The 17,129-nt window shown below is 58.5% G+C and overlaps 2 protein-coding genes across 2 annotated transcripts; both read right to left on the bottom strand.

Moving 5' to 3' along the window:
- Positions 1-5,451, bottom strand: LOC308520922 (guanylyl cyclase-activating protein 1; the record flags this gene model as incomplete). The annotated part of the gene is made up of 4 exons (XM_081093617.1): positions 1-164; positions 407-500; positions 769-918; positions 5,251-5,451. The coding sequence occupies 4 exons, from the start codon at positions 5,449-5,451 to the stop codon at positions 1-3; spliced, it is 609 nt and encodes a 202-aa protein (XP_080949743.1).
- Positions 5,452-11,518: 6,067 nt separating this feature from the next.
- On the bottom strand, positions 11,519-17,070 carry CIMIP3 (ciliary microtubule inner protein 3; the record flags this gene model as incomplete). Its single annotated transcript, XM_081094636.1, has 2 exons — positions 11,519-11,854; positions 17,062-17,070. The coding sequence occupies 2 exons, from the start codon at positions 17,068-17,070 to the stop codon at positions 11,519-11,521; spliced, it is 345 nt and encodes a 114-aa protein (XP_080950762.1).
- Between the last annotated feature and the right edge of the window lie 59 nt (positions 17,071-17,129).

The following is a 17,129-nucleotide window of genomic DNA, read 5'->3' as shown; positions in this document are numbered from 1 at the left end:
TCAGCCGGCCGCCTCAGCCACCCCGCCCCCGGCCCCCTCCTGGTCCTGCTCCCCGTTCTGGAGCCTGCGCACAATGCTGGTGAGGTCCAGGCTCCGCGTCAGCGTGTCCAGGAGCATCCGGTCCTTCTGGACGCCCTCCATGAACTCCTCCAGGGACAGCTCCCCTGGCGGCCAGAAAGGGAGTCACAGGAGGAGGGCTTGTCTCCTTGGCAGCACTGCACCAGGGCCCAGAGCTGGAGTCTTTCGAGGGGCACAAGGCCACTGCTGGGGACGCAGCTGTGAGGGGGGCAGGCAAAGGAGCCAGAGAGCAAGGTCTGGTCCAGGAAACCCTCACACCCGGGTCTGTGGCTGGGACCCTACACCCTGGGGACCCCTCCCCGGGGGACCCCTGCCCCGGCCTCCTCACCATCCCCGTTGACATCGATCCTGGAGAACACGGTGTCGGTGAACTCCTCGGCACTCATGGTCGAGTCGCTGCAGGGGTTAATGGCTCGGATGGCCTGGGGGGAGGAAGAAGTGAGAGGGCCCTCCGGACTCAGCCTCGCTGGTGGGGGGGCTGCAGTGGGGAGCGGAGGCAGAGCTGGGACTCAAGAGCATAGTCAGACTCTTGGGAGGAAACTGAGACCCAGAGAGGGGAAGGAATGTGAGGGTCAGAGCTGCCACCGGGACCCTCCCTTCCATCCTGTCCCCTGCAGGGATGACGGCTCTGCCCACTGAAGACCCAAACCCCCTCTAAGCCCCAGGCCGGCCCTCTGCACCTGGAGTTACCCGGATGATGGTGAGCAGCTCATCACGGTCGATGCATCCGTTGCCATCCACATCGTAGAGCTTGAAGTACCAGCGCAGCTTCTGTTCCACCTTCCCCTTGAGGACCAGGCTGAGCGCCGCCACGTACTCCATGAAGTCGATGTAGCCGTCCTGGGCGGGGGAGGCTGCCTTGAGCCCTCGCCCACCCCTCCCGAGATCCTCCCCCGTGGTGCCCACCCCATCTGTCCTGGCTGCCCAGAGCCCGCCGGCCTGCCCCAGAGGCTTTGGTCCACTCTGACAAGCTCCCCCCGGCTGGGCTGCGAGTGGCACTTGGGTTGTAGCTGTCACTGCTGCTTCCCTGTGCTTCTCAGACTCGAGCTCTTCCAGCGGCTTGTGGGTCGGAGAAGAGACATGAATTCCCAGGGGCGGGTGGGGGCTGGGTGAGCTTTTCCCAGCTCGGTGAGGGCAGGAGGTAGATGTGGAGACAAAGGTTCAAACCTCGCTTTTTCCTTCTGTGAGAATCCTGAGGGTACCTGCCTCTGTGGGATCGTCTTGGGGTTACAGGAGTACATGTACGGACACACCCGCCTGGCACGGAGTGAGCGCTCAGGGAATGCTAGCTGTCATTATCACCGCTGCTATAAAGAGATCGCCGTGCTGTCAGGAGGTGTGTCCGGCAGCAACACATCCGAGAGGGCGTTGTGGGGTCACAGGACAGCAGCACCCACTCTGTTGGGCTCAGGGCAGGGGGTTGGGCGGGGGGGGGACCTTGGGTGGCTTCCTGAGGGAGCTCTTGGAGAGGTTGCCATGGGGGGAGGGGGTGGCACAGACATTCCTGCAGGACATTTCTTTAGGGTCCCCCGAGTGTTCACCTGCTGACCGTCTGTCGGCCCTACCAGTCCTACCAAGCTCTCTGCCTACCTCCCCCCAAACCGAGTGAGGCTGTCGAGGGAAGCCTATCTCGCAGGCAGGCTGTGCCCGGTAAGGGCGGGAGCGCTGGGTCAGAGCACATGGACTCGGGGTCCAGCCCCCACTCCTCTGCACACAGCCAGGACTCGGGGTCCAGCCCCCACTCCTCTGCGCACAGCCAGGACTGGGGACCAGGCAGTCGCTGAGCAGCATGAGGAACTCTTTCACAGGCAGAGCTGCCTCGCTGGGTGATGAGCTCCCTGCCACTGGCGTGCGCAAGCTGAAGCTAGAGCAGTTACTAGGGGTGTGGCAGGAGCTGGGCCGGCCGGCCTCTGAGACCCGGCTCCGTGCTGGCCTTTGGCCGCAGGCGAGGCCTCAGCCACGGTGAGCCCCCAGCGAGGACTGAGATCACAGTGAACATCCGCGTGCTGCCCGTGTCCCAGGGGATTCGCACACGCCTTAGCCCTGGGGCGCTCGCCCACCCGCCTCCCAGGACCGCTGTGGAGAGAGGCCGGAGGCTCAGAAACAGCTGACGAGGCTTCCTCTGCGGGGACTTGGGGTGAGGGTGCCTTTGCTTTGCGCTTTTATCTCTCGGTGTTGTTGGACTCTACAACGTGCTGTATGACTTGTGCAATTTGTTGTTGTTTAATGGCTACAAAGGATGGATGGAGGATCGACGGAAAGATACGGGCTTTGCTTTCAGAAAGCCCTACCCGCGCGGTGGGAGAGGGGCGACCTCCGACGAGCACAGACGCGGCCGCCTGGAGGCACAGTGTCCTGAGGTGGCAGCGGCGGTGTGCGCGCCCCCAGACGCTGCGGTGGCTGAATCAGAATGACATCCAACAAGCCCGCTGCTTCTTAGCGCTTCCTGCGCTGAGCGTTTTACTCGTTTCGCTCATTCAGCCTCACAACCGCTCCCCCGAGCTGGGAGTTTTGTCCCCATTTTCAGCTGAGAAAGCTGAGGCTGAGAGAGGTGAGGCCGCACAGCCAGCGGGTGACAAGTGCTTGCCTGGAACCTGGGCCTCCCCAGTCCCACCCGGCGCTCAGAGGCGGGGATGGAAAGTTCACACAGGTGTGTGGCTGCCGGGCCCGGCCAAGCCCTCGAAAAACTTTGAAATAAGCAAAGCCTATGTTTGTCCCCCGGGTCACACTCCCACTCACTCTGCTATACCCCCAACCCTGCTCTCCCAGCACAGCACCCTCCCCTAACTCAGGGGCCGGCAGACGCTTTCTGTAAAGGGCCCGATGGCAAATATTTCCGTTTTGACAAAAGGTAACCGCGTGGGTGTGGTGTGTTCATCTGTAAATGTAGGCCCGCGGGCCACGCTTGCACACCCAGCTCTAACTCCCCTCTGTATCAATGTACTAGCCAAGCTGCTCCCCTGCTCTGTACTTGGGACAATGGGACTCAGAGCATTGGGACTCATGATGCACTTGGGATGTTACAAGATGCTCTTCACGGCCGAAACCGGTTTGGCTCAGTGGATAGAGCGTCAGCCTGCGGACTGAAAGGTCCCGGGTTCGATTCTGGTCAAGGGCATGTGCCTGGGTTGCGGGCACATCCCCAGTGGGAGATGTGCAGGAGGCAGCTGATCGATGTTTCTCTCTCATCAATGTTTCCAACTCTCTATCTCTCTCCATTCCTCTCTGTAAAAAAAAAATCAATAAAATATATTAAAAAAAAAAAAAAAGATGCTCTTCACGTAAATAGCTATGTTTTTAAATGAATGTTAGTGTGAAATATAAAACTAGCCATGAACTCGTGAGTTCGCATACATCCCTTCAGTCAGATAACAAATCCCTACTAAGCACCCACTGCGCCCCAGGCACTGATTTTAAACACTCCCTGCCCTCACGGGGCTCACATTCCAGCCGGGAGACAGACGTAAGCAGAGTGGCTAAATGCTGCTCAATATCATGCGTTAGACAAGACGTGCTCTGGGGCGGGACTGGGAAATGCAGGGGTGGGGCTGCTCCCAGTAAAATAGGGTTTGAAGCAGGAGGTCAGGGCAGGAGACATCTGAGCAGAGACTGGTCGCAGGGGAAGGTGTGAGCCAAGCAGCACCAAAGCCCTAAAGTGGGGGGGGGGGGGGGGTTGGTGGCATAATCGAGGAGTCAGGTTTGGGGACAGACCAGGTGGTGGTTGCATGTGACAAGAATTAAAGAGAGGGCATATGCATGACTCGGGTTGGCGGGTTGCCCCTGCCTGGTGTCGTACGTGGGATTTTAGAGGGTCCTGTGGAGACATGTCTTACCCCAAAGGATTTCCTTAGTACGTGGGAAGCTGAGCTATTTTGGGGGCACTGGGTGTGGGTACTGCGGCTCTTCCCCGCCTGCTCAGGAATCACGGCTGCTTCTGGGAGAGTTGGGAGGCCCAGCGTCCTGATGCCACCCCTCAGGTCTCCATGCCCCAGGCTCCCGTACTCCGCTCCCTTGCGCCCCCTTCAGGAAAGCCCTCATGATGCTGCCCTTGAGGCTGGGACTCAAAGCTCATAATCGGCTTTGGCCCCTTGACCCCAAATATTAGCGAGTTTTAAATAGCTCTGAGCCCAGCTTTCCCTAGAAGCCCCGCCTGCAATGGTGTTCGTCTCCCTGGGTGGTGAGAGGAGCTGGGAGAGCTCCGGGCAGCCTCTCCCCAGCGTGCGGTGGACACAGCAGGGCATCCTCACATCTCACCGTTCGAGCGCCAGCCGGGTGGGGACCAGCCAGGGTGGGAAGACCAGCTCTGGGTCCTCCCACCACCACATCCTGACCGAATTGCTCCAAATAAGTGCAAGATTTGCTATTGAAAACTAACAAACATCCTAACTAACGCTCCGACGTCCGTGGCCGATACAGGTGACTAAGCTGAGGCTGAGGGGCAGAGAATGGGTTCAAGGTCACCCAGCTGATGAAAACCAGGGGCCCAAACTCACGGTGCCTCACTCCTCTGTCAGTGTGCCCTCCGGCTTATCCGGAAGGCTTCACCCAATGCGTCCAGGTGGGTCCTTGAGGAGACGTCCAAGTTGACCCACTTGAGAAAGGTGAGCTGAGGTCACTGGGCATTTTGGAGTTGGAGTGGCCTGGATTCCCCAGTGGCCAGCAACGCTAGTGTCCACAGTCCATCACAGGTGACCCCAGTAACGTGGGCCTGCCCATCCCAGGCCAGCCGGGGGCTGGAACCGCCTCACCCTGCTCTCCACTCCCCGCCCCTCCTTCTGCACCGCATGCGGCACCAAGCACTTAGGAGGTGCTCAGTGGCTGTCTGGGAAGCGCTCACACTTGTTCTGGAGGAAATCCGAATGTGCGTGTGGGAGGCAAAGGGAGGCATTCAGCTCAGTCTGCGAGGACCCTAACCTGGGACCTCTCTGCCTTCCCCTGGGGACCCAGGGCAGGGGTGGTCCGCGTCCTTCCAGACCCAGTGCCTGGCTCTCAGTAGGTGCTCCATGAGTGTGAGACCAATGTCCCTAACATGGGCATTCAACCTCCCAGGTAAACAAAGCCCTGCATAAATGAAGCCCTCCTCAGCAGACCCTGCTGTTCTCACATCTGCCCCCCGCCCCCCAGGGCTGATTGGGGCTGCCTCCATCACCCCGCCCCCAAGCCCCTGCTTACTTTGTTGAAGTCAAAGGTCTCAAACATCTGCTCCACATACTGGCTGGTCGCCGGGCTCAGGTTCTTGAGGCCAAAGAACTGGCGGAACTCGTAGAGGGTGAGCTGGCCCGAGGGGCACTCGGTCATGAACTTCTTGTACCACTGGTGGCACTCGGTGCTGCTCAGCTCTTCCACCGACTTACCCTCCATCACGTTGCCCATCATCCAGGCCTGTGGAGGCGGGCGCCTGAGATGGACCAGCCCTGTGCCCCACTCTCCCTGTGCAGGGCGGCTTGGCTTTTCAGAACTGGGCCCTCCTGGCTCACAGGCTGAGTGCTGCAGATCTGAGCAAGGAAGGAGCTGATGAGCTGGTTCAGGGAAATGTCGGGAAGAGGTGAGCAGGAGAGCGAAGGTAATGGGGCTGAGCAAGCCTACACCAAATCCAGGAGATGCCAGAGAACCGGTTACAAGCCCCCACCAAGTCCTTGCCGGCTGCTCCCGGGGGAGAGGAGTGAAAATAGAACAGGCCTTGGAGGAGGGAGGCCCAGGATTACAGCCTTGAGCTGGAGGTGAGAGGATTTCCTTACCCAGTGGGCAGTCTCCTTATCCCTTCTTACAGGGCAGAGGGGTGCCAGCCGGGGCTGTTCTGATCCTGTGACCTCCACCCCCTTCCCGTCTCTTCTGAGTGGGCTCCTCCCTGGGACACGGAGTGGAGGCACATTGGAATAGAGCGGTTCCCCTTCCAGAGCTGGGCCCGCTGGGGGCTCTTGACAGGGCTGCTGCGTACAGTTACCAGGCTGTGCACTGTGCTTGGCCCCCACAACTGAGGGGTTCCAGTCCTTTCATTGGTAGCTCACGTGTAAGAGCACTTGGGTGATGCAGTGCGGCTTCCAAGAGGAGTCGGAACAGCCAGTGGAGGGAACGCCCTCCTACAATACCCTGCACAAGCGTTTATGGCCATGCACACACACTCACGGCTCCTGTCCTGGCCACACTGTCATGTTCCCGGAGGCTGCATCTTCCCATCCTGGGAGACTTGAATTCAGCCCTGCATCTGACTCTGAGCCCGACACCCTCACCTCCCCGTGGCCTGGGGAGTGTGTGTGTGTGAGCGAGAGGCGGGCACACACATGCGTGGGTGAGCTGCTACCTGCTGGTCCTGGGAAGCTCCCAGGCCAAGCCGCAGGGCCCGTCTGTGCAGCAACAGCTTCTCTGACCCTAGTGGGATGTTCTCTGGCCACAGACTAACAGGGGTCATTGTGGAGCCAGCACCCGGGTGCGCGTAAGCTGGATGCTACCGGGAAAGTCCGCTCTGCCCCTCCCCGACTTGCCCCTCCTCTACGCGGGGACCAGGCCTGCCCCTACCTCAGCCAGAGGGGACCAGCACCCACATTCCTGCTTTCCCAGCGGGCACTTGGATCGTGTCCAGGTTGTGACTGGTGCACTAGCACAGAAGTGTTTTTTACACGTGAGGAAGGGGTGCCTTGTGGGGGTGCCTTGTTACCTCAGCTAATCTACCCTCTCCTGACTGATACAACAAAGACTGTCATTTTAAATACTGCACAGGCCAGCCAGTGTGGCTCAGTGGTTGAGTGTCAACCTATGAACCAGGAGGTTACAGTTCAATTCCCGGTCAGGGCACATGCCCAGGATGTGGGCTCGATTCCCAGTGTGGGGCGTGCAGGAGGCAGGCGATCGATGTTTCTCTCTCATCATTGATGTTTCTATCTCTCTCTCCCTTCCTCACTGAAATTAATAAAACTATATTTTTAAATAAAGAAAGAAATACTGCTCAAATGTCACGAGTCTTTCTAGCAGCGCCAGGAATGCCGAGCTCCTCTTGGGACCCCCAGCTGCGTGCCTGGCCCTCCCACACTGCCAGGCTGCCAGGAGAGGATTCTTTATTCCAGGTGCAAAGCACTGTTTCTTCAGAGTGAAGGAAGGTTTTTATATTCACGTGTATGTATGTAAATGCACTTATATGTACTTAAATGTATAATATAATTATATAATGACATCAGTATACTTACATGTGAATTAACTTATATAAGTGGTATGCAATCTATGTTACATATAACATATATTATATATCAGAGTACATGCATAATATCTCAGAATTGTCCAGGTGATGCTGTAGTAACAAACCACGCTACAACCTCAGTGCCTGAAAGCATCACAACTTTATTTCTTGCTCACACTGCTTGCCGGGTGACCTTGAGCAAATGCCTTAACCGCCCTGGGCCTGTTTCATTCTTAAAACGGAGATAAGGGTGCCCACCTCACGGGGCTGGTAAGAGGACTGAGTGAATTAAAATTAATATATGACAAGCATTTAGAACCGGGTCTGGCAAAGAGTAAGGGCCCCATATTGGCGGTCGCTGTATTATTTCGTATCTGTTACGGGGGTGGCGTGCTGTTGACGTAGGATCTAGGTGCAGTGACATTGCATCTTGGGCACAGCAGTGTCCCCGGATGACAGCCAACCTGGTCTCTGTCCCTTTAATCCCATCAACCATGGTCCTGCGCCGTGTGTGGGGGACAGACATCTACCTGTGGTCGGCCTCCAGAGAAGGTAGAGGCCTCATTAAAACCTCATTCAATTCAGCCCCGTTCCCCCCTCCCGCCCCCTCCCTGCCTCTCCCACATGAAGCTGGAAAAGAGAATTGTTTTCTTAGCCTCTTTGGCAGCTCACGTGGCCACAGGACGTGGTTCAGCCAAAGGAATGTAAGGGAAGGTCTGCCATGGTTTTCTGGGGAAACGTGACTTTCTTGATAAGAAGTGGTAACGAAGCAGCTGGTGCTGCCTGCCCTTCCCCTACTTTTGGCCTGAATGTGAGTGCGATGCCTGGACCGCAGCAGCCTTCTTGGGACCATGAGGCTGTAAGCAGAGGGAAAGGCCACGAAACCCAGAGATATCAACCTTCGCTGGTGAGCGGCTGAGCCCATGGCCATACCACTGCCTCTGCACAGTTCTGGTTGTGTTTGGAAAAGAACCCCCTCTTCATTTAAACAAAAACAAACTCGAACCCTCCGAGGCAGTGTGAGAATGAAAGCACCAGGAAGATGGCGGTTCGCATGCAGTTTTGTGTGAGAATGTCAGGCTGTGGCTCCTGGGAACGGGCAGAAGGGAGGGCCAGGGGCCTGCAGGTCAGCTCAGAGGTGCGCCCAGCTCTGTCCACGACGGGCAGTCACCACCTTCCCACCGCAGGACACCCACTGTCGGCATTCACAGGCTGTGCCCTCTGCCAGGGCGAGAAAAGGGGTCCCGAGGGGTGGGGACCTGTGCCCCAGCCCAGCAGCCCTTCCTCAGGTGAACACCCCCTTTCAGCAGCTCAGGACGCGTAGGCACCAGCAGAGCAAGACCCTGGCACCTGGAGGGGGTGGGGGGGAGGAGGGCTCTCCCTTCTCCACCAAGAGGCTTCAGGTGGAATGCGCCAAAGCGCTCCTGGCAAACCAGAGACTGGAGGGCTGCTTCACTGCCCCTGCCTCGTGGGGCATCTGCCAGGTATTACAGCTTCTCCCTCCTCAGTGGCCCCGCTCAGACCCACTCTCCTTTCCCCACAAAGACACGGACGCCAAGTCAGGGAGGCCTGGCACTCATTCACGGGCCCCAGGAGAGGGAGTGCAGGAAGAGAGGCCTCATGGCTTCCCAGGAGGCTTTGTCTGCAGGAATCCCCCCGGGACAGAGGCCATACCAGAGGGGCAGGACCCACCTGGCAGAATGGCACCAAGGAGGGAAAGGTGGGCAGTGCCGGAGGGGAAGCCAGGCCGGGAAGAGACTGGAGGGGCCGCAAACCCGGGCCTGACGATCCCCCTCCCAGGCTGCCGGCCCGCCCCCTCGCCTCCCACACGGAAACACAGCAGAACCCAGAGCACCAGCTCTGCCTCCTGGGACCATCCACCCTCCAAGACTCATTGGGACCCTGGTTGATTCTTCAAAAGGTTCCTAGAACCTTCGTGGAGGCTGCTCTACCAAGGTGAACCTCCAGGGGGAGACCATTCTTCAGGGGATGGAGGTGGCGTCCGTTAAGGGAGTGAAGATGCTGGCCTCGCCCCCACTGCCCCCACGGCTGTCGGGTCTGGGTCTGGGCGGACAGAGATGGTTCTTGTTCATCTTTGTGGCCCGGGGACCCAGGTGGCACTAGGTGTTCAGCAGGTGGACGATCGAGTGGCTGGAGGCTGAAGACTAACTTGTATTTTTTTTAATATATTTTTTTTTATTGACTTTTTTACAGAGAGGAAGGGAGAGAGATAGAGAGTTAGAAACATTGATGAGAGGGAGAGACATCGATCAGCTGCCTCCTGCACACTCCCTACTGGGGATGTGCCCGCAACCAAGGTACATGCCCTTGACCGGAATCGAACCTGGGACCTTTCAGTCCGCAGGCCGACGCTCTATCCACTGAGCCAAACCGGTTTCGGCTAACTTGTATTTATCTCTGCTTCTTTTCCAAATCCCACTACAATGGAAATAAATGCATTTTTGCCCGGCCGGCATGGCTCAATGGTTGAGCGTTGACCTATGAACCAGGAGGTCACGGTTCAAATCCTGGTCAGGGCACATGCCCGGTTGCAGGCTCAGTCCCCAGTAAAAATAATAATAAGTGCATTTTTTTAAAGCTACACACCTACAGAGCAGGGGGGGGCTGGGGGGGAGGAAGACAGCCGGTTAGAGGCTCTAATAAAATTGTGGAAAACAGGAGGCAGATGGACAAGTGCTAACTGATCAGAAAGTTGAGACCTAAATGCTCTCAAGGAGCAGAGGACGTGGAGGTTGGCACAGTCACAAAGCCCACCCCTGCCTCAGGAGGCTCAGGAGGGGGTGCAGAAGGTGCCCCGAAGGCTGGGTGCAGGACCTGGGGCGGATATTAGAGGACAGGAGGGAAGTTAGTGGAAGGAGCCATGGCCTCCCCGGGGCCCTCCGCCAGGCGGCAGAGCAGGCACCTGCCCCTCCTGACCCCGGCTGAAGTTACGCTCAGGAAGAGAGAGGGCTGTTCTGAAAACTGGGGCGTTAAGGGAAGAGCCGGACACACCCCCTTCTCCAGCTCCTTCCCATGCTGGCTCCCCAAACACCCACAAGCAAGCAGGAGAGACCTGGTACAGATGCCAAAGGGCCGGCTTGCAGCCCGGACCACCAGACAGCTGAGGAACCCCTAAGGTGAGAGAGCCTGCAGCAAACAGAAGAACCTGGACCCCAGGAGGGCCTCCTGCTTCCTTACCATCTCCTCCTCGGAGAAAGGCACCCGGGAAGCCTGGCCGGCACTGGCTGCTTGTCGGAGTCCCTGGACATCCTGTCCTGCTATCCCACACCCGCCCAACCGCCTGTGCTCTGGAAGTATGCGCCACTGAATACGCCATGCCACCTAGAATGGGACGGGACTCCTAGAAATGAATCCGGTTGGATTCGCCCAGGGGTGTGCTGGTGACTACTTAACAACAGACTCTCTGGGGAAAAGAAACCCCACTTTGCAGGTGTTTGCTGGTTTCAGTGGTGTAAACACTCCCACAGGCGATTTCCAGCTGCCAACAGGAGTCGTTGATTGCGGGGTTGGGAGGAGAGGCCCACAGTTGGCTCTCACGGGCTGGTCAGAGCTGGCCTCAGCCCCCACCATTCGCCCTCCCTGGCAGTGACCAGGGACTCGCTCAGCCACTGCCATGGTCACACACCCGCTGTCTTCATCGCTTTTCTCCATGATCCACGGCCCACGGGCCTAACCAACCGCGGAGGCAGCTCCCCGGACCAGCTCTTCCTGGAGAGACAGGGAGTCCATCCCCACCAACAAAGGGGAGTCAGAAGCAGCGGTTTCATACAAAGCGGGGCCCCTGGGGACTGGCTCACTCCCCATCCTGTCCTGTTTTCCACTGGCTGCTGGCCCCTGCGGTGAGAGGCCTCAGGAGGGAGCTGGGCGTGGCCAGCCCCTGCATCTCGTCCTTGTCCTTGGAGGGGCTGCCCAGCCGGGACCCGGGGGCCAGGTGTGACCAGCACGGGCTTTGCTTGGGACTTGGGCTCTGAAAGGAGCTGGGGGGTCTTCTCAGGGTGAGGGGACGAAGAATCAAGTCCTTCCAAGTCTTCAGACCCCTCTGGACACAACCTTGCCGTGAAGCGCCCCCATGGCCTCAGCTTACCCAGTCACAGACACGCATTCAGATGCCAGGGAAAGAAGAACAAACTTTAATGGCTGCCAAGAAGAGAGACCCCCTTTACCAGTGCTGACAGGGGGCATGGCACAGCTGTCCCAGCCCGGGCACGGACCACCGCCGCTGGGGTGGGGCCTCTGGCTGGCACGGGGCTAGGAGCGCCACAGGATCGCGTTAACAGGAGGCATGTCTAAGCGCTTGCGGGTATGGTCCGTGTCCCGGCGGTACAGGTAGCCACACGTAGGCTTCTGCATGGTGCGGAAGGGGCTCAGGGAGTTGGGGTACTGGGAGGTGTAGAAATTGAAGGTGAGCTTGTCCTGGTTCTGGCCGCTGAGGTCCACCACCACCGGCATGTAAGCTGCGGCCAGAGCCTGCTCGCGGTCCTTCTTCCATGACCGGGACAGCGGAGGCCACGCCAGGGCCACCTTCCCCTTCTTGCCTAAGGGTGCCGTGGGCCCACAGCTGGGTCCTGAGGGTTTCTGCGAGTCCTGGGAGGAAGGGAAGAAAGCGAGAGCGGAACATCAGACACTGGGACTTGCTGCTGGGGCAGGGACAGGAGGGGAAACGAAGGGGCCATGGTCAGTACCCCAGAGTCCTCCCCTCCCTCCTCCCTACCCCCCAGCACAGCTCTGCAGCTGTGGAGTCAGACACCTCCCGGCAGCATCTTCATGTCTGGGTTCACTGACCCATCCACTGCAATGCAGACTTCCACCCGCTTTGCAGAGGCCTCTGCAGGCTCAGAGGCTGGGAGCCACCCTCCAATTCCTCCCACACCCCCCTGCACTGCTGGCCAAGCACCCCCTCCCTCCTGCAGCCTCCTACAGGGTCTCTCTCCTCTCTCTCTCTCTCTCTCTCTCTCTCTCTCTCTCTCTCTCTCTCTCATCTTCCTGCCTCTGAATCGCCTGTCTCTTCACCCTGTGCTTCGCACTCACACCGAGTTCATCTTCCTGTGCCAACGGCCAGATCAGGAGGCCCTTCTCCTCAAAACCTCTTTTGGTTTCTCCTGACTAAGAAACAAGCCCCAGGCCCCAGCTGGAAGGAAGAGCTTTAAGCGTGGGGCTCCTCGCACCCTATGTTCAGGCCTTGCCATCTCCCTCTCATCCGCTGGCCACACCTTCCCTTCCAGGCTCCAGGCCCCAGGCCCTGGCTCAGGCAGTCTCCCCAGCCCCTCACCCTCCCTCCCTTTCCTCAGGGAAATTCCCTTTCAGCCCAGAGCTCCCTCTCACCCTTATCCTGCAAGATCCCATTCCTTCTCTTAACCAAGCAGTGAACATGGGTTCCCGTGAACTGAATTCTGGTGGAGGCTGCTCCCCGCCCGCCAGCTGGCCCATTCTATTTTAGAACATCCCTCATTGTTAAGTGTGTCCTGTTGTCTGGAGACACTTTTGCTGGGTGGTCAGGTCTGGAGTCCACCCCCAGGAGGTCCCCGTGGCCACGTTTACCACGTTTACTGACATTTCTCTCTCTGTCGCCGCCTCCTCGACTGTCCTCTGACTTTGAACCCACACTGTCTCCTGGCCACCGAATGCCCACTTCACTGGGGATCTTTGGAGGCGCCACGGGACTACCCGAGGGCCCGTGCCCGTGCATCAGGCTGGCTCTGGGCTGCTTCCCAGGATACATCTGGTGTGTGTGTTGGGGGGGGGGGGATAGAATTCCTTTCTGCGGAGAAGCAGCCCCAGGAACTGGGACAGAACCCCTAGCTGCAGAGTTATTGACCCTGAGCCCCACCATTTTACAAAAGAAATCCCTGGTACTCAAGTCGCAACGCACACTCCTTGGCATTTAATTTACACACTATTTGCACAATTCAGACATGCCCAGGGCTTTCCCAAAGGCAGTCTTTGCTCCTATAGGTTCCTACCCACACGTATATTATATGCGCCTCAGCTTTGCATCTCAAGATTCTCCCTCTCCTTTCAAGCCAGCAGCTCTGGGGACACCCCCTCCAAGGAAGGCCCTGGTGCCGCAGCCCCTGGCCCCTCTTACCCTCCGTGCTCAGGCCCTCCTCTTGGGATGTGAGTCTTTGCAGGGCAGGACTAGGGTGAGGCCATGCACCCTTAGGTCTGGCCCCGGGTGCTGTGCTTGCCTCATCCTAGTCCCAAATCGTGATCCTTCGGCTCCTGCTAAGGTTCCAACAGGCCTGCCAACCGCTCCCAATGGTCCAGACCACATCCTGCTCGCTGTGTCCCTGAGGCTTACCCCGTGCGCACAGCCGAGCTGGAGAGGGCGTGAGTGTTCAGCAGCCTCCCCGATCTCCCAGGCTCAGCCCTGAGATGCGGGATCACAAGCAGAGGGGCCAGCACCGGAAGTGAGCGGTGATGGTGGTCACCGACGACCGTTTCCACCACAGGCTCTGAGCACAGGAGCACCGAGCTAAGTGGATGATCTCTTCTGATCCTCAGCCATGCGTTAAGGACGGTGTTATTGTCAACCCCATTTCCAGTTGAGAAAACCAAGTGAGGAGGTCATGTGCCTGGGAAAAGCCAGGCTGGGATTGGAACCCAGGCCTGGCTGACCCCGAGGCCCACAGCCTGTACTCCATGGTGTATCCTGTGTCCACTGCACGGTGGGCACAAGGCCTACCGAGTCATTTCTGCCCTCGCCCCATCAACTTGTGAGCTCCTGCGGGTGTGCGGGGCTGCCCTCACCCCCCAGGCCCCCGAGAGGGCCAGGCTGCCAGGTGGCCAGGGGGGCTGGAACACTGGGTTTTGAGTGCTGGACTTTGGTTCTGGGTTCTTGGACTCTGCATGGACAGGACAATGCACTGACAACCACACCATGAATTGCCATCCCTCTGCAGAGCTGACGATATGATATTGGTTGCTTCATTCGTTCATAACTACCCCCCTTATTTGCCAGGCCCTGGGTGTGCCGGTAACAAAGACATCGCAGACGGGAACACAAACATGAAGGCTGGGAGGGCAGGGCTTCGCACCTCAGCACCTTGCCATCTGGGGCCGGATGATTCTTTGTGGGGGCGCTGGCCTGTGCATTGCAGGCCTGCTAGCAGCATCCCTGGCCTCTACTCACTCCACCCACTTCCCAGTGGCGACAGACAAAAAGGCCCCTCATCACTGCCAGCGCCACCTGTAGGCGGCGAGAGTCACTGCCGTGGAGTCCACGACAACCTCTGTATCTGGCCTTGAGGGTGAGAGCCTGGCCCCGTAGAGCAGCTCGGTTCCTTCCTGGGAAGCGTGATTCTGAGAATGTGGGGTTCCGGCCCTCCCCGGCCCTCCTGACTGACCGGACAGAAGGGCTCAGCCTGTGGCCATGGCGATGAGGGAACTGCAGAAGCTCAGCACCCACCGCTCCTGCTCCCCAGCCCACCCTCCATCTTAGCCACTTGGATGCCGCCCCTGGGGCTCAAGAGGCTGGTGTCAGGGGTAACAGAAGCAGGTGTGCTCAGGATGGTTGGGGGTCTTACCAGGGACCCCGCAGAAGGAAGGGTGACACTCTTTGCTAACAGAATTGAGAATCCATCCAGAATTGTTCTCTGAGAGCCATTTGCGATGTCACTCCCATTCCTCACATGCAGGAACTAGGCTCAGGGGTGTCTGAGCACTTGTGTGAGTTCACGCAGGTGGTGAGGTGCTGTGTGAGCACCTTGTAGAAGTTCCACGTCTAGGGACTGGTCAGTGGGGGAACCAGGGATTGAACACTGTCCTCCCTCTGCCCAGCTTAGGCCCTGGCTCCAGCTCACCTGCCCTGGGCCTGCCAGTCAGCTATGTCCCAGCTGCTGCTGCTGCTGCAACCCTGGGGACCCTGGTGGGGGGAACCCAGGGCCCCAAGCACATCCAGGGACGAGGCCGTCACAGAACCAGGGACAGAGGGACTGTACAGTCTCCAGGAGGAAGAAGAGGAGAGGGAGGAGGAAGGGAAGATATGTGTCAAGGAGGAGGGGGAGGAGTGGGAAGCCCAGGCAGCCCTAGCCTTGCCCTGCCCCTTCCGGGGGCCTAGCGAGGCCCAGGTGACTAAGCTCAGAGGGCTGAGAACACACACACACACACACACCCTCCCAGGGCCCAGCACAGGCAACTCTGGAGGGAGGGTGGGGCCTCACTGCATACTTTCTAGGTTAACATCTGGTTTCATTTAACCATCTCCTCCCCAGTCAGGTCCTCCCTGTCAAGTGCACGTGTGTGTGTGTGTGTGTGTGTGTGTGTGAGAGAGAGAGAGAGAGAGAGAGAGAGAGAGAGAGAGAGAGAGAGAGAGAGAGGCTTTTCCCCCAGGGGCCATTGGCAATTCGGGAGACATTTTTGGTTGTCACGAGGGGGTGGGGTGCTGTTGGCATCGAATGGGGTGAGGCCAGGGGTGCTGCTGAGCGGGCCCAACCACAGACAGCTCCGAAAGGAAGCTCAGCTCCGATGTCAGCAGTGCCAAGGTGGAGAAACCTGGCTTAGAGGTTTCAGGACCCGCCCCTCTCCCAGACCTGCTTCCGGCAGCCCTGGCTTCAGCCTCCCATTCCACAGGGAGCAAGAGACTTGAAGGGCAAGCAGAGGGTCCCATCAGCCCCTTCCCTCACTATTTTCACTTGGGGTTCGAGCTAGAGCCAAAAAAAGGCATCCGAGTAGAACTGTGCCTCATGCCCCACGCCCGCTCAGGCAGAGCCCAGCAAGGCCTTTTAGGCGGACGGTGCGTGTGTTTGCCCCTTACACCCGTCATCCTTAGAAGAGGATGACTCAGGAGTGGAGCTCTCTAGGCAGGGCCGGAGGACCTCATACGTGACATGACTACAGGTCTTCCAGGAAGACACCATCCTCTCAAACACTCCAGGCACCTCCACCAGCCTGGCCCACGCCTGGCATTCCACCATCAGCACCTCGCTCTTTGGTGGAAAGGTCTCCTCCCTGGTGAAATGCAAATGGCACGGGGTGAGGCACCCGTTCTGTGGAACGTGCCTGGGTCTTGGAGGCTGAAGACCTGAGCTCCAGGCCGGACTCTGCCCTTACAGGCCAGGCAACCTCAGCCAAGTGGCGGAACCAGTTGCTTCATCTGCAAAATGGGGATAATAAGGCTGCTATCTACTGCATCGGCTTGCTGTGGGGTGCGACGCGTGTGGGACCTGTGCAAGCACAATGCAAATGGCAATTACCGTCAGCCTGCTTCTGAGCATGCTCTCTGAACCTCTATGAGAGCACATTTGCCTGCGCTGGGGGCAGGGGACTCAGAAGGGCATCGATGGGGAGGGGCAAACGGGGCCTCGGCTTCCTGAGGCTGTGTGACATGCGGCCCGGAGTTCAAATTCCAGGTCCACCACCCACTAATACCTGACCTTTGGCATTTATAATACTCTGCGCCTCAGTTTCCCCACCTAGGAAGTGGGAATGACGAGGGAATCTGTCTCATTAGGTTACCATGAGCACCTCATGGAGACAGTTCATATAAACCGCTAGAACGTTCAAGCACTCTATAAACTTTAGCTATGAGATGGGGTAATGCAAACTAAGAGTCTTGGGGATGTGAAGGGGCAGAAGAGCCAGAGGGCTTGGATGGTGGCGTATCTCCTGCCCCCGACCAGGCCCTAGAGCAGGGGAACGAGTCGGGCAGTGATACTGGCCCCTAAGCCTTTGGTAAGAGGCCCCCAGAGCCTAGCTACACAGGTGGGCCAGGCTGGGACCTTCCTACTCCACCCTGTCAGGCAAACCTCTTGTGAGCTTGGGCCGCCCTGGTCTAGCCTGTGATGTCATCCCACCTTGGGCATCCTCGACCAGGTTCTTCCTTGCTTGGTGGTGAGATGGGACTTCTGGTAGTCAGGGGCCC

The sequence above is a fragment of the Myotis nattereri genome, assembly GCF_964212035.1.
Source record: "Myotis nattereri genome assembly, chromosome: 6".
Classification (NCBI taxonomy): Eukaryota; Metazoa; Chordata; class Mammalia; order Chiroptera; family Vespertilionidae; genus Myotis; species Myotis nattereri.
The sequence above is the reverse complement of the archived record's forward strand: the minus strand, read 5'-3'. Positions and strand labels throughout refer to the sequence as shown.